The sequence below is a fragment of the Lepisosteus platostomus genome, chromosome 1, assembly GCF_059453375.1.
Source record: "Lepisosteus platostomus isolate fLepPlt1 chromosome 1, fLepPlt1.hap1, whole genome shotgun sequence".
In the NCBI taxonomy this organism is placed as follows: Eukaryota; Metazoa; Chordata; class Actinopteri; order Semionotiformes; family Lepisosteidae; genus Lepisosteus; species Lepisosteus platostomus.
The window spans coordinates 19,483,433-19,510,450 of NC_142611.1; the positions used below are offsets into that span (position 1 = coordinate 19,483,433).

General features: G+C 36.8%; 1 protein-coding gene across 2 annotated transcripts; it reads right to left on the minus strand.

The window, feature by feature from the left end:
• Window positions 1-3,289: 3,289 nt before the first annotated feature.
• Window positions 3,290-19,188, minus strand: cnga1b (cyclic nucleotide gated channel subunit alpha 1b). 2 transcript variants are annotated; one of them, XM_088626629.1, is made up of 9 exons: window positions 18,889-19,188; window positions 18,764-18,802; window positions 11,002-11,127; window positions 9,441-9,503; window positions 7,913-7,957; window positions 7,686-7,808; window positions 7,230-7,337; window positions 5,918-6,024; window positions 3,290-4,828 (listed from the first exon to the last, which is right to left on the minus strand). In XM_088626629.1, exons 3-9 carry the CDS (start codon window positions 11,103-11,105, stop codon window positions 3,411-3,413), a joined length of 1,968 nt encoding a protein of 655 aa, XP_088482755.1. In that variant the 5' UTR covers window positions 11,106-11,127; window positions 18,764-18,802; window positions 18,889-19,188; the 3' UTR covers window positions 3,290-3,410. The 2 variants fall into 2 exon arrangements, with proteins under 2 accessions (XP_088482755.1, XP_088482746.1); XM_088626620.1 differs by lacking the exon at window positions 18,764-18,802 and having other exon boundaries at window positions 18,889-19,187.
• Window positions 19,189-27,018: the final 7,830 nt, after the last annotated feature.

The following is a 27,018-nucleotide window of genomic DNA, read 5'->3' on the forward strand; positions in this document are numbered from 1 at the left end:
ATGGATGGTCTGTTGTGTGCTGCCATCTCGGGGGACACAGAGAAAAGGCAGGTTCAGAATGTGTGAGCCTTCTTTTAATATGGTATAGTACTGTATAACTTTCAGAAACGTGTAAATAATTACACACCAGTTTATTTAGAAAATATATACTTTAATGAATACTTTACACCTGCTTAGGCATTATTTTGTTTTAGTAAAGGATAGTATATCTGAGAAAGTAGGTCTGACATTACTGCTTTTCATTCTCTATACAGATTCTGAAGTAGAAAATTATCAACAGATTTTAAAAGAGTGCACTACAGATGAAGTTGTGAATTGAAGGAAGTAACAAAGTTTTGCTTATGTTGGATATTTCGACATTTTTATGTTTGCAAACTGAAACCATTCTCACAGTTGACTTATAGTAGGTACCAGAGCAAGTGCAAATAATTCCTGAAAAGGATTATTTAGATCCTGGCTCACTCAGGGGTTTAACTATTAGTAGGTCCCAAAAATGGTTTTCTCCTATGCAAATTTCAATTTAATTAAATAGTCATCCAATCGGTTCTGCACAGTGCCCAATTTGGTATGATTTTAGTAATTCGTGTGGATGCTGTAATGGAATTAAAATTGTCAAATTATTGTAATGATTCTAATAAAATTTTCATTTTACCATAATTGTCTTTGTGTTTTGGTATGCATCTCATTATTCACAAAATTGACTGCAAAGCAGACCTTTCAAACTAAATTAAAGCTAAAGAGCCATTTACAGTACCAGATAAAAGTTTGAAGAAAATTAGATTTAATTAAAAAATAAAAAAATACATTACATTATGCAGGATGGATCACTTGGACAAGAGAAATGTGAAGGATTTGGACAAGAAAATGTGCTCTTATTTCTGTGGTGTTGTTGGATACTGTATCTAGACACTGTCTACAATTAACTAACATGTAGATTCATATACAGTAAATAAAATCATGAGTTTAAGTCATGTCACTTCAAAGACAGAGCTGAGTACATACAACCCAAGACATTTCACAGCAAAAGATGTCACAGGAAAATATTTTGTTAAAACCGCCTGTAGATGTAGCAGATGGTTTTTAATGCTCTTTATCTGTTAACTATATGGTCTCTGGTTTACTAAATGGAATATGCCAAACATAAATGATGATGCAAAATCCCCTTCATCAACAACAAAACTGCATATTGTATCATAACCGTTTCAATTTTATTTTAAAATAGATTTGAAACTAGAACACTATAAAATCAGATGCCTTATTTTGGACAGTTGACATGTGCCATCCCTAGCTTTGCATTTAAAAAGATATAAAATCCACAATTACCTTTTTCGTTTTGCACTGATATTTGATTTGTGTTCCTGATTACCATGTCTTTTAAAGTTGCAATGAAGACATTGGTGAGGACATTTCATACAGCTTTCAGAGCAAATGGGGGCTGTATTACATTTGCAACTACTGTATATCTGAAGTGTTTTTTCAGAATAGAAAGTTATCTGGCTAGAGATGCAAATACGTATTTTAGTTACCCAGGGACCAGAAGGAAAAACAGCATATTTTTTTCTACAAGACTTCAAGGGTCATTTTCATGAAAGGTTGACTTTGTGTTAAGTTTTATAACCCTTTCTTAAGGAGAGGATACCTCTTATTTTACTAAATCAAAGCGTGCATTTCAGTTTATTTTAGGAACTGTTAAATAAGAAACACAGCTTGTTTGTTCAACTACTGTATGTGTTGTTTTCTTGCTGGGAAAAATGTAATTGAATAGGAGAAGAGTCTCATCAATACAGTCTCAAATCTTTCCTTACATCATTTGTTATTTCTAAACATTAGAAATGCAATGGCCACGTTAATTGTATTGTAGTTTGTTAAATAAAATGGCATTTGTTGTAATCTACGGTATGGTATCATAACAACATCCATTAAGTACATTCTGGAAAGACTATTTCACATTTTAAGCACATAAAAACAAATCTACTGGTGTCATAGAAAACCTGTGGTGTTTCCATCAACCTCATTTTTAAATCTTTTTAATGCTGCATATTTTAAACCTTCCCTTTTTTGTATTTGAATACAGATAATGTGATCAGCCCACTTGCATTCTTCCTATAATTACGAATCAATATTTAGAAAAAGGACAGAACATACAAATGGCTTCTAACATTAATATTAACACTGCATAACATAGCATACATTTTTATGTCATAGTTTTTAATGAGGCGTCAGTACTGGCCTAGAATTGAAAATAATAAAAAAAACTGGGTGGATGGGGGACAAAAGTAACTTTTACAAACACTAAAACATTTCTTCCCTCTTTCTGTTCAGTTCTGTTATGTATAAAAGCTACTGTATATGTAATCTACTGTATATTACAGGTAATGTAGCTGCAATATATACTAACTATACCTTAATAATATATATTGCAGGAAATGTCTTTGCATTGTACATGTTTGATATACTGGGAAAGTTCACTGCCCTTATATAACCATTTGGCCTCCTGCATAAACTATATAAAAAATAAGAACTATGCAATGAGATCCGAATCACATTCCGGTATGCTTTTTGACGACAATGTGGATTACTATGAATTGTGCTAGGTTAATAACTGCATACTGTACAGTAGGTCTACATTATACACATATTGTTCTGTAAACCTTATTTTGCATAGTTAATGCCATGCAGGTGGATACATTTTTATCTCTGACTGTATGACAATTTGAATTAAAACTTCGGGTTTTAGAAATTATTTCCTATATTCTCACGGCTGTGTTATTTAGAATGTCACATTCACAAACGGGCATCCTCGTATTTTCACAAAAGTTGCCACGTACAATCAGAAAGTAATTACTGATTTCCAGTTCTTGCTATGCAATTATGTAGAGTTCTTAACGGTCGTCTTGCAGAATGTTGTTTCTTTTAATTATTCTTCACTTACTCATATTTACACAGTGTGTTTATGTCACGGACGTCCAAAGGGACTAACCATGGGGAGCAGGAGAGCAGAAAAAGACCCATATGCGTAGCGGCGAGACGGGAAAAAGGCCCGGGCTCATTAGTGCAAAGAGTTCAGGAATGCCGTATAGAAACCTATGCCCTCAGGGAGCGGACGTGGGGGCCCTGGTGCTAGGCGGGTCTCAGGACATCCGAACATCAATGCTGAGCGAGGACAGAGAGCAAGACCCGGAAATATATAGCCCAAGGGAAAGAGAGGGACAGGAAGGACAGCAGACCGGAAACTAGGGACAGGACAGAGAAGGAGCGCCCTCTGGTGGCAGAGGGCGTGACAGTTTAGTAAGGTGGATAATTACGAAGAATTTTACAACACTGTGCTGTAGGTAAGTTTTGGACTTCAGGTCCAGCACAGAATGTCCACAGCACTGCTGTACTGCAGCTTAACTCTATTCAGCTTCACCCTAATCTTTCTCCTTTGCTTCAGCAGGTTCAGCTCCAGCCTCTGGATCCACCAGTTCAGACATCACAACCTGCCCAGAAGAAATCAGCTTGTTTTCGATCTTAGTCACCCGCTGCTTCAGCTTCTGCTGAGCTGCCTCATACTCGGCTAATAGTCTGGCAAACTTAGTCTGCAGGGTCTCCAAATTTCCATACATTTTGTTAACTTTCTCCTCCATGTCCTTCGGGTCGGGTCCTAGCTTTGCTATGTCCAGATCGAGGAGCCCGTCCTTCATGAGGATTTGTCTTCCTTTCTCTTCAAGCATGGCCTTTGCATCTGGGTACTCAGTGAGGGCTTCCATCAGGTCATCCTTGGAAAGGCAGAACAAATCCGAATATCCAATACTGCGAATATTGGCAGTTCTACGGTTCCCAGCTTTACTGCCTTTAATGTTCAGGATACTTATTTCCCCAAAGTAGCTGCCATCACTCAAAACCACAAACTGCGTGATCCCATCATCAGCAACGACAGCCAGCTTGCCTTCCTTGATGATGTACATTTCCCGGCCAATATCCCCCTTTCGGCATATATAGTCGCCTGGGCTGTAGACTTGAGGTCGCAGCTTCAAGACCAGTTCAATCAAAAGTCCTGCCTCACAGTCAGCAAAGATCCGTACCTTTTTCAGAGTGTCCAGGTGGACGTTGATAGCGATCTCAGCTCGCAGTTTGTCTGGGAGATACTTCAGGACTTCTCTTTCATCCACAGCTTTCTTGTTGGTCCACAAGTAGTCAAACCACTTTATAACTCTCTTTTCCAGATCCTTGCTGACTTTGCGAAAGTGCATGTACTGTTTAATAGCATCAATCCTTGCCTGGAAATCTGCCCTGGCAGCATTCATATTGGAGATCATTGAGCCGACGTTACCGACAATGGTAGCGAAAATCAACACACCAACCAGGAAATCGATGACAACAAAGAAGTATTCAGAGTCTTGGACTGGAGGAGGGGTCTCACCAATGGTGGTCAGTGTTAGTGTAGACCAGTAAAGGCTGTACGCATATTTCCTGACAAGTCGTCCAAACTCTGGATCGGAAACATTAGGGTAGACCCATGTGTCTGCCCCAAAACCAATCGCTTTAGAGAAGGAGAAGTAAAGGCAAGCATTCCAGTGAATGATGATTACGATGTACATGACAAGGTTGGAGATTCGAAAAATGTTGGGATAGTTGGTCCTTGTTTCTGTTCTCTGAAAGAATTCAAACATTCGGCCCACTCGGAACAACTTATTGAGTCGAATCTCAGGGTAGTTGAGTCCCATTTTGAAGTACATGACATCGGTTGGTATCATAGACAGCAGGTCTATTTTAAACTGAGTAGTGTCCATGTATCGTTCCCTCAGTTTCTTTTCATCCCTCACCAGCAATCCTTGCTCCAGGTAGCCTATGATAAAACACAAAAATGCAGGAAAAAGAAATAACTATAAGTTCGTTGAGAACTCATACCTTTTCTACGTTAAGAGAAGGACTATTACATAATTTATGTGAGAGCTATCAGAAAGCGGTGATTCCATAGGTCCAAAAAAAGACAAATGTGACAAAGGAGAAATCTGAAAAAAATACACACTTCTTATTTGTTCTTCACATTGTTTTTACTTATGTTAACAAATATTCAAATGATTGTTAATCTTGCAAGGTTAAAGAAAGATGTCTTAATCACTTTTTTCACATTCAGCTCAAAAGACAGGAGAGGATCAAGTGTGACTCCCAGATTCTAGACTATGGCTGACAAATGAATAGGGAAGACATCTACTGTACTATTACTGTGACAGCTTAGCATTGCTGCCCACCAGTAAAATTTCTGTTTTTTGTCACTCTTTAGCTTCAGGAAATTTGATGACAACTAGAGTTTGATGTCATGCCAACAAGAGATAAGTGACAGAGGGGATAGACCAGAGGGGAAGACGTTTTAACATAAATCTGAGTATTCTCTGCATGACAGTGAACCTGTAGACCATATTTTCTCATAATTTGGCCAAGAGTTAGCATATACATAGGGCCCAAAACTGAACCCTGAGGCACACCGTGATTGGGGGATTTAGGAGGACCAACAGAGATAAAATGCTGCCTGTAAGTCAGATAAGAGCAAAACCAGGTAAAGACCACTGATAGACAAGAATGTGTGCAAGCAACTGAGCAACACTAAATGATGATCGAAGAGCAAAAGGATACTTATAGCCTACTTATACTTATATACTTATAACTTTTTTGCATTCTTTGTAGTGCCTTGGGATATTTTTAATGAAAGATGCAATGAGAAATAATTCTATAATTTCTCAAATTGGTGTTAAATTGTGTTGGTTAAATTGGTGTTTTGGTAGAGTCCTGGAGTGTTGGTTTGCAGAAAAAGATGGGTGAATAATGCACTAGTAGTCCAGTCTGTTCTGTCGAAACTTTAGTCAATACTGAATATACTGAAACTTTATTCAAAACCCACTGAAAACCATTTCAAGAATAAGTATGATTCTCTTACCTGTCCGTGTCCTGAATAACATGTCGGCTAGGTATATCAAGTCTGACACATAGTCTACAATGAACCACGTGATCAGGTAGTCATGTTGGAGCTCTTCAAAACAGGCTCTGTTTTAAAAATAAAAAGCCATCACCTTGGAGTAGTACAGTATGTAAATAAAACAATATAACAAGCAATTGGCAACCTTTGCAATATTATTTTATGGGGTTGTGCAGCAGCCTATAGCTTATAAAAAATAAATATATTTTTATATCCTTTGTAGATGTAGTGAAAACATTGATGTAACCTTGAATATACACAGGGTCTCTGGGAAAACAAATCACATTTGGAAATTAGGCCCCATCTATGTGAACTGACAGTGTACAGATTGATTTAATGTAAAAAAATATATATTGCAGCACTTAAACGTGCTGTCAGGGGCTCTGAAGAATAAAAAGGTAAAATCTTTTATCAGAATTGGAATTGCCTCTTTGATTCACAATTTTTGGTCTACTAAGTTGTAGACTCTTTCCCACTGCTCCAGGACCCCAGACTTCTGAACAGGGTCCGATAGGTCAGTGACTTGTCTTCTAGTTTATTGAACTCCTTTTTTTGTATTAGTGAGGCCTAGAACAGTAAGATGCATTCCAGTTTTCAGAAGGCTAGACCTGTGTGTTACTATTACATTGTACATTTTATAGAACTGCAAAGCCCTCCAAATACAAAACAATGTTTGTAATGGGTCTCTGTCTTTACCAAATACACTGTACCTGTTCCAGGCTGTGAAGGTCACAAAAAGGGGTAGCTAAGATGCTGTGCTAAATTAAGTCATTTAAGATAAGGTATACAAGTCAGATAAGATCACTTCACTAGCCAATTTCTTGCATTAGGAATTTTTCATTTCACATATCCAAGCTCTCCATGAGACACACAAGCTGGGAGAGAGAAGCTTGGTGTCAGAGTGCAGGGTCAGCCATTTATACAGAATCAGACTAGACTGGACCCAGGTGGGTTCAAACCCACTCCAAACAGGGAGGCACGAGTGGGGCTCCAGCCTGCTCTAAGATCACATTACCTGGAGTCTGGTTCTTACTAGTGGCAACACTGACTTTGCCGCATGTGCCACCTGGCCGGTAAATCACAACTCTTGCCATTTAGAGAACACTGATTCTGTATTGAACCCTGAAACAATGCTCTCTAAATGACAAGACATCCCAAACTAGGAGTACACTAAGAATTCTGCTGAATTCTTCTGTCTCTAAGCAGCAACACATTTCAAGAGTGCATTCCCAAATCGAAAAAAGTACCATTTCACCATTACATTTTCCGTTACCTTGCAATGATCATGGTCCAGTTATACATAACAGGCATCGTGATGACAAACAGCCAGTTGTAGTACATGTTTCCCGCTGGGTCAATGATATAAAGTTCCTTTTTTGGTCTGCAAAGTGAATATAATTGTTTTTAATCAACATTTTAATGTAATTAAATATTGTAATCAAAGATATGACTTGATATGACATATGCTGCTGCTCCTAGACAAGTTCCACAGACATTAAAATAAATTAGTCACCAGCCATGAGCAGTAGCTGATGAGAAGGGTTGTTGCTTATAAACAGTGTAACTGCTGGAAAATGCCAACAACTCCAGTTATTGTTGAACCTGCTGTTTTTAATGCAAGGCAATTAAATGCTACATGCATTTTTTATCATCCACTGAACAGACGTTTTTTGTCAATGATTTCCTTTAAAAAACTCACAAACATAACTACTCCAAGAGCAACACTTACTGTTCCTTTTTCTCCTTTTCCTTGTCTTTCTCCTTCTCTTTTTCCTTTTCTGCTTTTTCTTTCTCTTCTTTCGCCTTTTCTTTGTCCTTCTTCTTTTCTTTCTTTTCCTTCTTTTCTTTTTTGCTGTGGAATAATCCATGAGAAGGGCAAATCATTCCAGGGAAATAATTAAAAAGCTAACAATAACAACTCCATCAGAACAAACATTTTTTCCAGATATTTCTTACGCTTTTTTCTCCTTTTTCTCTTTTTTCTTTTTCTTCTTGTCCTCCCTAAGAAAGAAATAAACAACACAGTTAACAATTTGAAGCCAAGTAACTGTAACACCCTCTGGGTACTTTGAGAAAGAATAATATTTTAAAATTTCCCTTAAACTGAAACAAATGAATGTGTTACGTTACCCCAAGATGGATATTGCTGCACACCCATAAAAATTGGCAAATTGATGAAATATTGCTGACAATGATCAGACATAATGAACAGCCAATCAATGTTACCAATTTTTTCATGTAAGCTACTACACATTAGATCTAATACATGATTTCAATAGCTAAATCAGCATTGTATCATATTCAGATTTAAAAAGGTGCTAATGCTTAATTTAAAAGTTAGTGTTTTTATTAAAATCCCATTCTATCCCAAAGTGTCACATACAATAGATATGGAGATAGGCTTTCCACTTTACCATTTAGGATAGCTTTGTGGAGTGAAGGGACATTGTTTACTAATGAACATTTTCTACTTTTTCAAACATTGAATTCTGTAGTTCTCAGGTGATACTGGCCTCACAGTGGAATCTCTAATTGCCTTCATAGCCAGCTGTTCAGTTTGGAGTGACAGCTTGATCTAAGCAGTGTCTGGGTGATGGAATACACTCTTTGAACATCTTTATTTACTCTGTGAATGTGACATTGAGAGTCTTTGAAATGTTTATATCCTTCTCCTGATCTGTGCCCTTCTACAAGTTTTGTCTTAAGTTCTTCTGAAAGCTGCTTGGTCTTCATTCAATACCTGACTGAAGGACCTTACAGGGACTGGTATATTTATTGCGAAACAACATTAACCATTATTTAATACATCCAAATGCTTTTCAATTGATCTAATTTATTTTGTCATAACAAAGGGGGTGAATACTTACACAATATTTTTGTTTGTTCTTTCCTGACAATTTAATGTATTTCGCCACTAAAAGTGTTTCAACATTCAACATTTCAACATTCAAATTTTGATTAAAAGTATTTAATATCTCATATGACAGATGGCACCAACTGCTGCACAGTGCAAGAAATTCAAGTGCAGAGGAAAGAGAGCCACCACTATATCCACTAATACTATTAACAGTATAACAGCCACCTGTCCCACTCCACACAGATACTGACCAGGTCAAGTCTTGTTTGACTCCTGAGGTCTGATAAATTCAGGCTAGAAGGTGCTAAAGCTGTTGCCATATACTTTGAATTAAAATATGTTCAATACATCTTTAAATTGTTTGAACAAAGTTGACATTCTCTATATTCTGTTACAGTCATCATCAGAATAATTTGTTATAATTTCAAAACTCATGCTGATGCTCAATGAATAAAATGATAAGTTAAGTTGCAGGCCAGAAATAAGACTAAACTATTTTTCAGTGTGCCATGTGACATTCACAATCCAGAGAAGGCAATTTTCAGAAGCATCCTCCTCACTACAGACACAGTTATAGTATTTTTCATGTGAATATAATCTCTTTGAAAAGAAGAATTCCATCCTTACTCTTCATTGTTGTTGCTGTTGTTGACATTAAAGAGTGCCTGTGGTCCAGATGGAGATTCGTCCCTGTAAAACAATGATAATGCATAGATGCATGTATAAAAAATATACAACCACAGATACATATTTCATTCCAAATTAAGAAAATGTTGATGTAAAGAGTGGATTTTAGAAATGACTTTTCTTACAACAATTGTACCACTCTGCATCCTATGTTGTCTGTGACAGTAAAGGAAAAATGGTAATAAGTTGTGTTTTCCAGAATTGATTATTTAAAGGCCTATTTGCAGAAATCTCTAAAAGTACTTGAAAAAAGTTACATTTTGTTAGAATTTTGCAGCTAGAATCCTGTAAAGGTAGTGTGCAAGTGATAACTTCACTCCTGTCTTGTAGTGTTTGCACTGGCTTCCTGTCAGGTTTTAAATTAATTTTAAAATCCTTCTGTTTATGTTCAAGTCTCTACATGCTGTGCTATTATATACCTAATCAATATCTTATCTGCTTAATTCTCCTCAATGTCATCTTCACTCAGCTGATTCTCACTGTTCATCTACACTCTGCTGGTGGTGGAGTTTATTTTTTTCTTATGTCCCAAAGCTCACCTTCATTTGGTGCTTATAAATCTATCAAAATCTTTCTATTTTTTTAAAAGACTCTTTCGTGATTGTTTTGTCTCCTGTGTCTGGTTTAGTTTATCTTTCGTAATTTTCTTGGGGAAGGCCAATGTACAGAGAGACCGCAGTACGAGTCAACCCACCAAAGGACCTAATAGAATTGTTTTTGCCAGGTGTGTTAGTTAATTATACTATTGGTCAAGGCCTTGACAACACATTTTGACATGGGGGTAATTAATTGATAATGTACAAGAAGGAACTTGCATGATGTTAATGGAAGTTGGGTTGGAAATAGCTTGGGACAACTGCTTTGAGTCTCACAGTAAAACAGATCCACTGCTTACAGTAGATCTTGTCAGTTAGTGATTGTGCCTCTTAATACAACATGCTATTTCCTGTTTGTTAATTACTTTTCAATTCATAGGCACACATAACAAATTGCAACATAAATCTCTTTTTAATTCTGCCTTCTATAAAGTGGGGAAAGCAAGTTTGAAAGATTTTTTTAAAGAATTTCCTCACCACAAGCCCCAGTTAAATGAATTTTATTCTGGAAAAGAAAAGAAAAGTTTTGATACAGCTTATAATTTACTTTTGCAAACAAGGACTTTATCTCTGGATATTATAATATATATAATAATATAAAACATCTATTCATGTATGTATAATTTCCTATATACAGTATGTATTATATTAAAATATATTTTAGAACACTCCAATTCTGAGGAGAAATCAGTCTAGTATTTTTCTCATGTGCTTGACTTTTCATCTCAAACTAAATCCAGGACATAGGTACACTGAGTCTTAATAAACCCAAACACAAACAGAAAAGATACAACATTAATGCCGACCTAATATCATTATTTACTCATTAGGATAGATGATCAAATGAAAATGATCAAATGATATTGAACGAAATAGGACACATTGTTAAAATGATTTCTCCTTACTTTGACTCTCCACTCTCCATCCTCTCCACGTCTTCATCCATATCCTGCAGAACTATCCGTGGGGGCACTATATGGGTGCGATGAGTGTCAATTACAGACGCCATTGCCGTGTCTTTGTCAGGCTTCCTTTGGAAGAGAAGATATAGCATACAAAGGTGTTAGAAACTCAGGGCTCTTGAATTATTGAGAATGTTGCCTAAATCGAAAATATTTTTAAACACAGTTTAGTTTCACAAATGTTCTTGAATAATTCTTGTTTGCATTTCAAATTACCTTATCACATTTCTATGGAGTGTATGAGCACATTTAAGAAGGTCAAAACCTTCACCTTATTAAAACCTTTACCACTAAAAGTAAAGAATCAGTTTATTTCCACAGCACTTCCAAATCTGAGGTATGAGGTACAGTATGTGCATCAAACCCTCTGTTGTGCACATTATACCACAATAGATCAAGAAGGATCTAAGAATTAACTTTAATAGAGCAGTTAAGGCTTTTTAATAATTCCTGATTAATTTGGTACTGTTTTATACATGTACTGTATTATTATGACTCACAACTACTTGCCTTAATATGGCAAGTCTATGTACAAACAAATGTTTTATCTTTGTCAGGTTAGGCTCTGAAAATATTTTTCCTTATTCACACTTCAGTAAAATATTACTATTATTCATATATTTTTATACTTCAGTAAAATATTACCATTATTTATAATTTTCCAGTAATATAAATTTGTCTCAATGTGGTGAAACAGAAAGTTTTATGTATGGCCTCTGTTACAGTTTTTTCCACTCTACTACTCTCTTTGAACTGGAATACAAGGGAGTATGAAAAGGAAGGCTTTATAAAAATGTGTTATTATAGATCACAAAATATTTTTAAATAGAATTCTAATAGGCTGTACAGTTTTTCAATTTTAATTGTTATTGTTGTTGTTTAACACTAATGCCCATTCAAAGTCCTCACATCCTTCCCAAAGTACCATACTACTGTATGTGACCCAACAGCCTTATTTTACCTATAACACACAACCTCCAAGTGAAAAAGAAATACTCAAACATTTTGTAAAGCAACTATGAAAGAAAACCTAGAAAAAGTATTTATTTTTCTGTCATTGTATTTATTAGTTTTATTTCTTAATTTGTTTAATGGCAAAGTGCTTTCAGCTGTCTTGACATAAACAGTGCTGTATAAAATAAAATTATTGTTATTCATATAAATTTGAATTAAGACCGAAATGAGTAAGCTGCAGTCTTTCTTGAGAGGTGGTAGGAGCTGCACATTTGTAATTTGAGTGAATAGAGCAATATGTTATGTGTTACTACAAAGCACAACAGTCATTTTAAAAGCAAATCTAGAGTACTAACAAAATTCGGTGCCCTGAATATTTCCCGAATTATGAGAAAAAAGAAAGAACAATTACTATCATCACTACGAAACTCCCAAGACATAACAACAACATTGCTGTCCTGAGCAAAATGAGACAAAAGAGGATTGAGGATCCACATTCTTCTGCAAAGGAAAAACTACCAAGGAAAGACACTCGGTCGCAATGGTTTTAGCCATGCTATTGTAAAAGCGCGGCAGGTTCAGACAAGATGGTATTCTTGGTTTAACCCACATTCCCCAGAAGGCAATGGGAAATCAACTTCCAACCACTGATGGAAAAGAATTGGTCAGCAGACATTTTAAACTTAGGAAGCTCAGGAAGCTTAAACTTAGACTGCACTTATGCTTACACTTAAGCATACACGGCATGGAGTGAAAAAGGAGCAAGCAATTGAACTGATTGACAAACCGATGGATGTGTTTGTTGAGTGTTCTTTTTGAAAAAAGTCTCGAAGACAGATCAAATCAAAATCAAATTAAATCAAATCAAATCAAAGTTTATCAAATGCACACCAATACAGCGTGCAGCAGTAGTTGCTGGCAATGAAATGTCTTTTCTTGCCAGCTCACAAAAATCACAAAATTCACAAAAACACAAAAATCACAAAATTGAGGTTAGGAAAATAAGGTTACATAATAATAGATGTCATAGAAATTGAATAAAACTCAATATGAGTAGAGCTGCTATGTGTCCATGGTGTACAGTATGCAATATATACAAGTAGTGCAGTTATGCTGAATACAGTGAAAACTGTGTGTCCATGTAGCCATTACAGGTGCTTTGCTAAAGAAGATGTGTATTTTTGATGGCAATTAAGCAGCTTAGCTGCCCAGTTGTGTGTTAGAGAGCATCTGAAGAACTTTAGTTAAAATTCAGAAAGAGCTAGGTGTTCCTTAGATAATAAAAGTGTGAATAAAGCCTAAACACTTTTTGTCATCTCAGTTCAGGTGAAGGTCGCAACGATCCCTGAGTCATGCTGACCCAGGAAGGAGTATTTCATGCCATTAAGAGCAAGATCTAGCTCATGAAAATGACCATGTCCTGACCAACACTCCAAAGGATGATACAATCATCCTTAAAGAGTTAAGCACTAGAGCACAGTTTGATTCTGATTTCTGGGACCAACAAGAAGGAGCAGGGAAGGTCAATTACAACATCACAGCACTCCAAAGCACCTTCTTCAGAGAAATATCTGGAAACATCCTCAGACAAAGCACTGGCACCTTCTTCATTCAGTTATTGTGAGAGCCTGTGATCAAAAGGAAGTCTGAATTGTAAGGGCTATGTAGGGACTCACCAGTTGCAGGATGGGCCTTCACCTTGATAGTTTCGCCATTAATATCTGACTTGCACCACAACATATCAAGCAGCCAACTCAATGTGAGATAAATCAATAACAATTACTTTGCTTCACAAACATCTTAGGAATAATATCCAAGAAAAGATTTCTGTCATGCCCAAAAAACACTGATCACATTAAAAAGAATTAAAAAAACATACAGTAAACCCTGTAGTACTGAATGCATTGTCACCCATCACAACCAAGACTGGTCTGATGAGAATGGTGTTGAGATTCAATGTCTGCTTGACCACACAAGGAAAGCTTGCTACATACTGTATAGAAGGGTGACATATCATGCCAACAAAACAAGGAAAAATACCAATTGCTCAAGCCAGAATCTTGGAGAAAGATCTGAGACTTTAATAACAGGTAATAACAAGACAAATTCTTCACAATAAATACAACATAAAGTACTTTGTTCAGAATATAAGGACCACTAAAATCCACAAGATGGTCTGAATAAAAACTATTTTTTAATAAAGTCATTAAAACCAGATTGAAGAAGTACTTTAAGACTCTGTGTAATGAATTAATTCTGTTCTATAAAAGCCATAACCAAAACCATCTTCCACCAGCCTAAAAGAAATTCACTCTCTGCCCCCCTTACCATCAAATTAGAGTGGTGGGCCATGAATAAGACTATGAACAATAACAATAAATAGATGGAAATCTTCAGTACATTCTAATTTTGCAGAAGCCTACCAAGGGTTTTGGACCCTCATTTCATATCTAGAAAACCTAGGCACTCCATCAGCATACTTAGGAAATTCAGATGACCCAATGCAGCCATTATTGCTACCCTCTTGTAGATAACATGTCACTAACCTCCTTGAGAAACACCAACACTGATGGTCATGGAAGGTCCTCTGCATTAAGTGGGAAGACTACTGAGCTAACACCTGTTCATTAAAGCCAATGAACCCAAAATCGAGGCAATGGTCCTTATGTACCACTTTCACTGGACTGGACATTGTACAGTATGCAGATACCTGATTCAATTTCTTCTACTCCCAGTCCAGTCACGGACCAGACCCACTGTGGTAAAAAAAAGAATTACATGAGGAATAAATGTATGCTTTAAAATAATGTGGACATCATGATCTGTGTGGGACAAATCAAATCACCTCAATGACATTCCAGCCTCACTTTAGAAGAAAAGTCCCCATTCTCAAAGTCAAGAATCAAGTGTATAGGAAAGAAAGTGAAAGGAACTTCATCCAGAGGACAACCCACCTGTGTAAAAACATTTGCAGTTCCTGCACGTGTGTGTCTGTGCTCTAGATTTGATTTCTGAGCCACGTCAAGACCCATAAGGGAGTCATGATAGAGATAATTCTCAAATCAAGGCATCACCTCATGATGAATTGCTTGCAGGAGGCAAAATCTCCTCAAATATCAAACATGTCATGTCATTTGCCAAACTACTTTATACCATATGGTGTCATGGGAAGCCGGAGCCTACCCGGCAAGCAAAGAGTGCAAGGCAGCGTACACCCTGGACAGGGCGCCAGTCCATCACAGGGCAAGTGCAAGCCAATCATACATGGGGACCATTTGGAGGCCACAGTAATTTGGGGGGGGGGAATTTGGCCTGGGTACCAGGATAACTCCCTATTCTTATCGAGAAATGCCCAGGGCTCTTTAATGACCACTGAGTCAGGACCTCGGTTTAATATCTCATCAGAAAGACGGCGCCCACTACAGTTTAGTGTCCCCGCCACTATACTGGGGCATTAGGACCAACAAAGACCACAGGGTGGGCACCCCCCGCTGGTCCCACTAACACCACTTCCAACAGCAACCATAGCTTCCCAGGAGGCTTCCCATCCAGGTACTGACCAGACTCGACCTTGCTTAGCTGCTGGCCAAATATCAAACATTTCTCCTGGAAATATATTTCTTTAGTTTCTACTATATATAAATGGCTACCACGTATCAGATTAAGCTTTCCTCTGCATAGCATTAAAACCGGGACTAGCATATCTTGTGAATATGTTAAATTAATTTACTTTGTGTTATTTGCTTACTTTCCTTTGCTCTGAACTTTGTTAAGTAAAAAACAACTTAAATGTGTCTCTTTAATAAAACATTTTAGGAAAAGACACATTCTGTACAAGAGTTCCCCTGATTTGACAGTGTATTCTATATTTATCAGTCTGCCCCTTAGCATATAATTCATTGTTAAACTGTTAATGATGCAAAGCACAAAGAATTAGCAGGGAACCAGACTTGCATTTGATTAACAACTGGTAAACTAAGTTCTGGATGAGAAAACGTTGTTACTATAGGGGTGGCACAGCAGCATTGCATCATTACTACATGCATTGTCCCACATTGCACTGCCTCTCTGTATTACAGAACTCCAGGTTTCTGTGGGCTAGGTTTAAGGCAGTAGGAAAAATCCAAACACCTTAACAGAGGCCACATAGAATGTCATAATAAAATTCATAATCCTGTGACTAAGAGACATAGCAGGTTAATGTTCATAACAATGCATGAGAGCAGAGTTGTCTCTTGTGTAAGGATTAGGATTAGAATTCTGTTACTGTTACTGTTGGGTCACAAATACATATACTGCATGTACTGTACCACATGACGAAATGTAGGTTAAGTTTGGTTTGCTACTATAAATTGTCCATTTTTTGGATTCAAGGCATTTTTGTGATATTTGTTCCCAGTATAACCAGTACTGGTTATGAAACAATAGAGAAATACATCAAGATGGCCTTGATGGGACAAATGGCCTTTCTGCTGTTGTTTGGGAAAATGGCTACAAATGATTATGGCTGTTACTATAAAGTGGTCATGTACAGTAGTTTCCAGGAAGTTGATTTGCTGACCACATAAGGCTGCACTAAAATAATTTTTTACCAAAAATGGTGCAAGTTGTGCCTTGTGAGTTTGCCATTCGCATGTAACAGTGTTGGAAGGGATTTTTTTCTTTTCATTCTCCTCCTTGAACGTGTTAGCGGCATATCTTGACAATCAAAAGTTTTTATCCTGGTTTTTGGCTTTCATGACCCGAGTCCGCAAGTGACAATGACAGAGAGAATGAAAGGTGCACCCTACCTCCGGACAGATAATACCAAATCCTATTATTGTAAGTTAGGCTAACCCTAAATATTCCAGTCCATTAAGCACATTTTTTCATCCGATTAACCTAGCTTTATTGAAGCAACTGTACAGTATGTATTATCAAAATAATAAAATTGAGAAAATTCAGTTTAATCTGTTTTAAAGACATTATTATGTATTAAATGATATCAAAACCGAGACATACAGTACAGTACAGTATATGGTTACTTTCAAAATATGCCATAGTCTTACACTGAGTATCACGCAGTTGTAGATACTGTACTGTATGGTGAAGCTGACCTGTAAAAGGGATTGCATAAAAACACATTATTTGTAAAAACTTAAAATTAAGAATATAGTCAAGTTAATTTATTTTTAGTTATATTTAAGCAAACACTTTTACATGTGTTTTTTGTATCGAGGAATATATCAATATCAGATGTAATTATAGTATTGTATTATTATACACACCAACATATTTTTAAAATACAGGTATGTGTGAATTTCTTTTAAAATACATTATTTTCTACTTGTATACTGCATATTGAGATACACAGAGACAAGACTATCAATATAAACAAGCACATTTAGATTAAACTTAAACCAATGTTATGATTAACCCAGATGGAACAGAGGTAGAGATGTATTTAGTGCATTTTAAAATTGCATCTAATTCTAAACATACTATATATTATACACAGTATAATATATATTACATTATATTTTAATTCAGCACACATTGACATTTCATTATAAAATATATATTAATAGGTACTATATTAATGTAATCATCTGTAGGAGGAGCTGGACTAATAAAAGTAGTTATATTTAAAATATTTTGATATACTGTATATCAACATCTGCCTATTTGACTAAGAACTTTGTAGGATCTGTTTCAAACATAACCTACAGGCTACTATAGAGATGTCCCTGTTTTACCTTATAGGAATTCGTAGCACAGTCCGAAAATGGTGTTCTAGCAATAATGCATGACTAATGATTAAAAACTTCTATTGGCTTAAGTTGCTTCATGTAATTTAAAAAGTCTCAAGATGCTTGGTTGATCCATGTATCTTTTGAAACTTCTTAAAACTGCTTCTTCATAACTTCATGTTCACTGTGAGGACAGATGTGTTACCAGGTGTGAGTCACCAGTCATTTTATTAGTCTACCACATGGCACTTGATTTAGGTTTTGGCATCTGTTCCAGGTTATGTCTGCTTAAATCTTATTAGGTCTCTATTGGGACTTCACAAGTACCTATCAAAGCATTATCTATGTAGAGTTGACAGAATTTGCCATCTTAGAAACAAAATATCCTTGACAATTCAAATCCCTCATAATGTAAAGCAGAAAAAATTATGTTACAAATGTATTTAAACTGAAGCCCTTTATTAATATTATACATCATTGTACTCAAGGAATATAGTGGTTAAGAATATAGTGTACAATTGGTATTGGAGAGTCTAATTGCACCAGAATAATGAATTCAGGATTAGAAAAAGCTGCTAAGAGTCGAAATAGCCAGCATTAAATTATTGATGTCTATTTCTTTACAACAAGGATCTAAAGATATAATGGTATTCTGAAATCAAATTTTTAAAGTGAACATATATCCACTTGATGGATTACAGAAAGAAAGTAAATGGATCCTCAATATTACAGTACCAACATACAACACTAAAACAGATTAACAGAAATTAAATTATTCTGAAGCTTAATAAGAGCATGATACTGAAAAAAAAATAATAACCTTAAAACAATCCTAGATATCATCACCAGAACTGGACCATATTTAAAACTACCACATCTCTATTACTTTTCCAAAGGAAACTATTTCAACTACATCACAGACTTCAGGTACTTGTGAATGGCTTTACTTCTTACCACTGAGTGAAATGAGTACATCTAATTTACATTTAAAAAACAAAATTTCAGACTGCAACAAGACTTACCATTGTAAGCCTGGCTCAAATAACCGTAGATGTAAAAATCTGTTTACATTTAAAAAAGAGAAGAGCCATCAAATAATGTACAGGTAAAATCAATTGAAAAAACACACTGATAAAGGTCCACTCACCTAATGCTACTTGTCAGCAAATCAAACTGCTCCTTTTTTATTTTACGGAATCCTACATGTCACAATAATTCCTCGCAGGCAAAGGCAACTAGAATCAGATGTCATTCTCCCATGTGGTCAAAAGGTCATCCGTATCACGAGGCATGCAATTGCCCCCTCAAACAAAATCATCAATTTTGTCTTTAATTATTATTGGATAGAATTAATATTATTGAAGGGCTGCAGCATGGCTCTGCCTGTCTCGTCAAGGATTGACCCTGTGCAGGATTTGCGGATTTGGGAGATAGATGAAAATGACAAGAGCAAAGTCACCATTATCCCCCACCTGAGTGGAAGCTCATAAATATGAATGAGCTACACTGCTGTGGCACACAGAAGAAGAAACAATTGGTAGTGTGTTATTTTGTGAAGCAATGTGCACTGCATCCTCTCTGGGCAACATACAGTATAAGTTTGCTTTTAATACAACAGCGCTGCCTAACACAATAATGTTAACGCATCAATAGCAATAAAATAATTGCAAGAAATGTACATTACAGCCTTGCATTGTCTGATGGACAATTTTTTTTGTTTAAAGTTTTATAATTGCTTAAATCTGAAAAGCTTATGCACAGTACAAAAATAACAGTGTGATTCTTTTAAAGATTAGGGTATACAATCTGAATACAGAACTAATACTTTAACAAAAATGCAGGTTTAAGTGTCTTTTATGAAACTCTTTCTTCTTGATTTTTTAAAGTGTGTTGAATTGAATATTACTTTCATAACACTCGACTGTTTAATAGTTTTAAGAATAACATGGTTGCTATTCTCATAAACTAAACATCACGATATATAAAGAGCTTTGTTACTGGTCTTACATTTTTAACAGGTTGTAGCACTTTGGTGCAATGTGCATGCTCTTTATATATTAAGATATAGCAAATTTCATTTCAGCGTGTTTATTGAGTCATGCAAGCTGTTGACAACCTATACCAAATAGATTAGGAACATTTAATTCATACTGTATCACATATGCCAGCAATTGAACAAATTACACACTTATTTTGCATTTATACATTATTGATACCATACATCATTGGCTTCCTATTGACACATAGAAAAATCAAAGCACCCAGTTTCACAGTCGCTACCCACACAAACTACTGTACTGTATATTCAACACAAGAATATAGAAACTATAAAGTACTTTAGCTTTGATAAGAACAGTGCCAGTACAGCAGTATCTCTTATATAGCTTGTGAAAACTGGGTTGGGTGCTACGTTCTAAACTTACCGCAGTGTAATATGACATACCTTTCAAACAGCAAATTGCTATTATTAGTAACAGTAATGTTACAGTAATACAGTAAGAAAATGAACTACTAAACTAACAGCCAAATTATCCGAAACTTGTTTGAAAATTGCTATTTCATTTCATGTAGAACTTCTAGAATAGGATTAACAAATATTCTACTTATAGTAAGAAAAATAAATCACAAAGTAATTATTTTATTTTTACAACTTACTTGGGTTCTTTACGATAATTAAAAAGATTACCAACAGGAGGGATGCGTGTTTATTGCAGGGCCAAGAAGAAAGGGGCAATCTAGAGTAGCCACATTTGGCTGTTATGTCTTTGGAGATGAGCCTTGGTGAGGCTCCAGAACTTTTATCAGTGTGCTTTGTGCAGTAATTTGCCATTAATTACTACAGGTGTTCTATAGAATCAGACACTCCTGCCCACTCCATCAAACTTGGACCTCCCTATTAATTGGCCTGTAGTACACAATAATCTCAAATGAGGTGACCTTTATTAATATCTAAAAAGGACTTAGCTCCCCTTCTGTCACCTGAGGTGACTCGGACTAGTCTCTCATTAGAGGGGGAGGAAGACTGATAAGTGGGACACATTTGTTATTTTCTGTAGTGTTCTTTCTGGATTTCCACCAGGTTTTCTAATTCATCTGGTTAAATCACCACATTATTTAGAGCTTACACCATGGCAAAAGTAATTCTACTGTTACGTTGTTGATCATTATCAAGTGTTAAACAGCTACTGGGTTGCAATTCCTGACCTAACTATGACAAAATATAGAACAATTTCCATTGACTTTTCCCACATTCTTTTGTTTTGTATTAACTATTGTTAGGAATCTACCAGCGATAAAGGAAATCTTGTTCCTTCAATACTGAACAGTTTGAAGAATTACAGTTACTGTCAACAAAATTCAAAGCGGTAGCTTAGTTTTTCAAAGTTTATTGAAATTCACCTTGCCCTGACCACTGAATTTTGTTCAGTTTCCTTTCACCCACCTTGGGTACCTTATCTGCATGCTGGGTAACCTTGAATGAGGAGGAGCAGAACAGTGGATTACCCTCAGCAGGCCAGATTTAATTCCTTTTTTGTCATGTCAGCACTTCGCTTTTACTGCCATGTGTGATATCCTTTAATCCTATTAAAGACGAGTTTGTGTTTTGTTAACCCAAACTGATACAGTGCCACAGCTGGTCTGAAGCAATCATGGAGTTAGTCATAAAGTCTTTTCATGTCGCTGTTTCTTAAAACTGGCAATTGGTACTGGCGTGCCTTAAGACTTTCTTAAAGCTAAAAGTTAAGTATGAAGAAAGTAATTAGTGACTTTTCAGATTCAGATGGAGAAGGATACATCAAATCAAATAGCTACTGTAACAACAACACTGAGCAAAACTATTGTTGACTATTTTTTCATAAAAAAACATATTTTCCCAACATATTCCCAACATGTACTGTACGTGATATTGATGAACACAAACTCTTTAAGTTACATAGAAAACTCTTCAGCTTTGTAGAAACCAAGAGATTTGAGCCTGAAGTGTCCGTTCGTCAAGCCAAGCTTTATTGTGTGCATTCAAGGAACAACACATTTGAGGCTTATTATTGTATTGCTCAGAGGGGATATGGCTCTACATAGCTTATACATACTTTTCTCTACACCCTCCCCCTCCTGTCTTTGAGATAGCTTTCTCAAGAAACTCCAGGACTCAGAAAGCACTTAAAACATTCCTTCCTTATCAGGAGTTTAGTATAAACATTCTGTCCCCATCAGGAGTTTAGTACAGAGGATGGGAGCTCAGTACAGGGAAAGAAGAAGTATCTGTGCTAAAGCAAGCGTGAAGGTTAGAGTTTAGCATGTGAATTCAGCAGGAGTTCACAGTTCCTACCACTATATGGGTACAGAGTAACATATAGATTCTGCTAGCAGAATCCATCAGCTTCCTTTAGAAAGTTTCCTGATTAAGAAATATTCTATTAGTCTGAGACCAAGAGTAAGGATTTTCAACCCAAGAGGAAAAGTAATGACAATTCTGATGAAAATATAATTAAAGTAAATCCTTTCTCTCTGCTGTTGGATGATCCAAGTAAGGATATTCTGCTCTCTAACTCAAAGGTTCTGGCATGAGGCTTCAAATAATTCTGCATGTTCACAAAGTGATTCTGGATGTGCAGTATTATAAAGAGTAAGGTACAGAATGTCCATTAAAAAAGTCATTTAATGGAGTACTGGTATATGTTATTCTATACCTTCTGTAACATGACATGACAAACTGTTTAATATCTAACTGGACCCTTAGAGAGATTTTGTGGGATTTTTAAAATTGTGAATTTTAAAATCATGAATAGAGTAAAGCCAAAATTTGACATTCTTCAGTTTTCAATGACATTGCAAGGGTACTTTAATTAATCAGTTACGTCACGACAATAAAAATATTATCAAACATTCAGGACAATAACTTTTAGAAATCTCTCCCAACCCTATACAGTATACACATCTCTACAGTATATCTAACAAATAAATACATATACAAATACAAATACAGCAAATAGAAAAATCACCCCTACCCATTATTTCTATAATTGCTTAATCCAATTGAAAGGAACAAGATCTCCACAAGTAACAGTCACAAGGCAGGATACACCCTGGATGGGACATCAGTCTGTCACAGGGTAGACACAAAGACACAGTCAATAACACAGAACCACACACACTCACATCTAGGGCAAATTTTTCCTGAAACCAATCAACCTACAAGCATGTTTTTGGGCTGTGGGAGGAAACCAGAGCACCAGGAGAAACGCCATACAATACAAACATACAAACTCTACACAAATAGCACCAAAGGTCCAGAACTGAACCATGGACCAAGTGCTGCAAGGCAGAAATGCTAACCACTCCTTTTTCAACAATGGCATTTCACACAATATTTAGAGGTGAAAAAGCAATACTTTATTTACAGTTCTAGGCAAATTATTATTACAACACTTGACATTCTTGAACATACTCAAATTCTTCTGTAATTTGTAACACATTGGCTATAACCTTAATCTGCTTCTCACCAGACATCCTCTCCACTTTTACAGACCTGGTACCTGAGATCTTGTTCTTCACGGACATGTAGATGGTGAGCTTGGCCTGGCTTCACGGACAACACAAAAATAGTAACAGTATACTGTCCAGGCTGAGGTCGATGAAGAGCTGGAATAGGACACCAAATGTGGACATCAGACTGGATCGAGTACTGTAGCAATAGAACATTGTTTCCCTCTGAGTGTTGGACAGACATTGGCTGGATCTAAAACAGACATAAAGCATTTGATAGCCAACAGGTATGCGAGACCCTCCACTGTACATTACAATCTCTATTCACAATTGCATTGTTATGGTTTGTCTCATTCTTCTTAAATTTAATTCGAGAATTTTGATAATGCAGGCCTGGAGCAGAACAGAAGCCTGAAGGCTCTTTGTAGCATTAGAGGTTTGTTGTTTAAAAAAACAATGTGGCAGGTTTAGCATCACAGTCTTTTCAAATGTTTGCACACGTTTTTTGTAAATGTTACTATTCCATATTAACAGACATGCACACAAAGAGACAATACAATATCATCAAAAAGTCAAAGCATACAAGTGTATGATTTTCCAAGGCTAATGGTTCTGTGCTAAGATAGGTGTACCGTGCATGTACTGACCAGGACTACTGTCCGTCATTTTTGCTTACAGAGTAGTAATACAAAAGTATGGAAATAATAAAAGTTGGCAGATTTAGAAATTGTTGGTGGGGTGAATAACCTTATTATAAATAATCTCAATTGATCTATCAACAATTTCAGACAATACAAAATGTTAACACCTATGCACATCCTAACTAAACAACTAAGAAGTGTGTTTTGAAACATTTAACCAAAAAATACAGAATAGCATATTTATTAAAAATGTTAGTCCATTTAGTTTAGTAAGAGCTTTCACGTACATTTATATGTGTATATCCATTCATCCATTTTCTAATCGCTTCTTCCAGTTTTGGTCTTCCAATTCAGGGGAGTGGAGCCTATCCCCAACAAGGAAGAGTACACCCTGGACAGGACGCCAGACCATCACTGGGCAAACACTGACAGACACAGACACATACACCAGGGCCATGTCATGAAGCGCACTCTGTCGCACAAGCACCATCGCATTCCCACGTGCACTGAACACTCCCGCCCTAATTAAGCCCACGCACTTTTCCTACTTAAACGCTCTCTTCACATCCTGCCCTTGCTCGCTATGGAGCACTCCTCAAGAAGAGCTGCTCCACACTACGCCCTAAACTATTCTTCTTTTTCAACTCCCTGCTTTCGACTTTTGGACTACTCTTTTGCCTCGCGTCTTGGATACTTTGCTTCCACTGAACCTGTTCACCATATAGACTTCACTAATTGTCTCTCTGGCAATTCACAGGGGTCTGTTTTTACATCTCTTGGAGCTAGCTGACAGAACTGTTTTTTCAGTAGGCAATTAGCCTACCAGTATGCTTTATCTGGACTGTGGGAAGAAACCAGAGCACTCAAGCAAAAACCTCATATAATTGAGGAGAACATACAAACTCAACACAGATAGCACCCCAGGTCTGGAATTGAACCCAATGCTACTGTGCCACCCTATGTTTTATATATATATATCAGGATTTCAATGTGTATTTTAAATAATTTAATACATTCAAAGGTTTAGTTAAGCCCACAAAGACAAAAGCAAAACATGGATATAAGACACACTATTTCCCTTACAATAATGCAGAGAAATAGTGTATTGAAGAAAAAAAATATATTTTTGCAGATCCTGGTCAGACAGTGCAATTGTGGACTACAGACCATTGAGACCAGCCAATGTCCTTTATAGCCATAATACAGACAAAATTGCAAAGTTCCACAAAAATTCATTGTTTTAATTGGATGCAAAATATGTTATTCAATTATATTTTGTCTGCATTTGAGGTGTACCTTGCACATGTCCTTAGTTTTGTTTAACAGGATTGCAGTAAATCTTTATTAAGCTGTGCATGACAGATTAAATCCTCTCAGGGTCTTAGCAGTTCTGCTGGAGGTCATACATGCTGTCGATGTCATTTTGATTAGTGAACTTCAAGCCACATATTCCTTATATACTGTAAGTAAGGAATCAAGGACAGTATAATGGAAATGTGTTATTTCACTGGTTTGGGTTTATTTCTTAGCCTTTACATTTGCAGACTGCATTTGGCCTTGGTGTGTTTGGCAGCCTGACTGTACAGTACAGTGCCTGACAATCTGACTTAATGTAGAAGCCTGCTGTATGGAGGTGATCAAAGCTTCTAACTTGCCTGGATGTTCCAATAAACCTGTCACCTAATATAAAGCCTCAGACTGGATGCTGTGCTTCTTCTCTGAAAGTGATCACTCTAACCTGTTCAGTGTGTGTGGTTTGTGAAGATTTTAATTGCTGAGAAACACTCTCAGGATGCCATAAGAAACAACCGTTCATCTGAGGCGTTAGTTTATCTTGAATAATGTTTTAGCCTCACCATCTAAATACTACAGTATGGCCTGATAAACTTGTTCTTCAAGGTAAATTGATGAATCACTGGATGTGTATTTATTATCAATGGCTCCTTGCACATGTATTATCATACCATGGGTTTTCAGTCTAATATGCCAAAATGTTAATTTTCTTGATCTGCGAATATAATTTATAATTAATAAAATTATTGAATCTATTGGAATTTCCATTGGGTGGCATGGTGGCACAGTGGTTACGCATTGCAGTATTGAAGCCTTGTAGCACTGGGGCCAAGGGCTCAGTTTCTGGGGTGTTATCTGCAGGGTGTTTGTATGTTCTCCCCCGTGTTCACAGGTTTCCTCTGGGTGCTCTGTTGTCTCCACACAGTCTAAAGACATACTGGCAAACAAATTGGCATCTGTGAAAATAGGCCCTGGTGTCAGTGTATATGTGTATCTGTGTAAGCTCTGTAATATACTGGTATCCCATCCAGGGTGTATCCCACCTTGTGCCCACTGTGTAACGAACAGTTCTTTCCGGACCCTATGCGGACGACACAGTCCGACGGAGTGGGGAAACACTAGGGAAACGTCATGCAGGAAAACGGGGCTGAAGACAAGGGGGCGTGTCCAAGGTGCGCTGGTGCACGGGGGAGGTGTGGCCGAGGCGAACAATCCAAAAGAGTAATCCTTAGAGTATCCAAAACACAAGGGTAACTCCAAAACCAGGAGATCCATCAGAACAAAGAATTAAAAACCACGAAGGCCGGGTCGGAACCGGCGGACGGGGAACAGGAACGGGAACAGAGGTTAAAACCTTAACGGGACCAGGCGCTTCCAGGTCCCGGACTCGCACGATATGGAAATCAGATGCAGAGCCTGGATGAGCGTCAGCGCCTGGCTTTTAAGGTGGGCTGGGAATAGGGAGCAGGTGCATAGAATGAAGTCTCACGTGAATGGGCTGGAGCACCCTTAAGGAGGGGGAACTATAATCGTGACACACTGCTTGCTGGGACAGGCCCGTGGCCCTGTACTTGTTAAATAATTGATGGAAGGATGAAATTTCCATTACACTTCTTCTTGAAGATCCCTTGTGTGACATGCAAATGAGCACCAGATCTCTTTCAGACTTGAAGAACTGTGTCCTTAGTGGTGGGCAAAATGATTGCAATAATGGAGCATTGTCCAAATGTTGATAAACTGAGAAAATCCTGTTGGAGTATGTCACAAATGTAATAGAAAAATATTTAAAAACAAATACTCAAATATATGACAATAGGAACAATGTGTCCAGTAAATCATGGGATAATGAAATGATC

Bases quoted from the DNA above. Each gene is read 5' to 3' on its own strand.
- cnga1b (XM_088626629.1), bottom strand. From the start codon at position 11,105: ATGGCGTCTGTAATTGACACTCATCGCACCCATATAGTGCCCCCACGG. The intron at 7,958-9,440 runs GTAAGGATGGAA...TTTCTTTCTTAG, and splicing joins AACAGCAACAACAATGAAGA to GGAGGACAAGAAGAAAAAGA. The intron at 4,829-5,917 runs GTAAGAGAATCA...GTTTTATCATAG, and splicing joins GTTATTCAGGACACGGACAG to GCTACCTGGAGCAAGGATTG.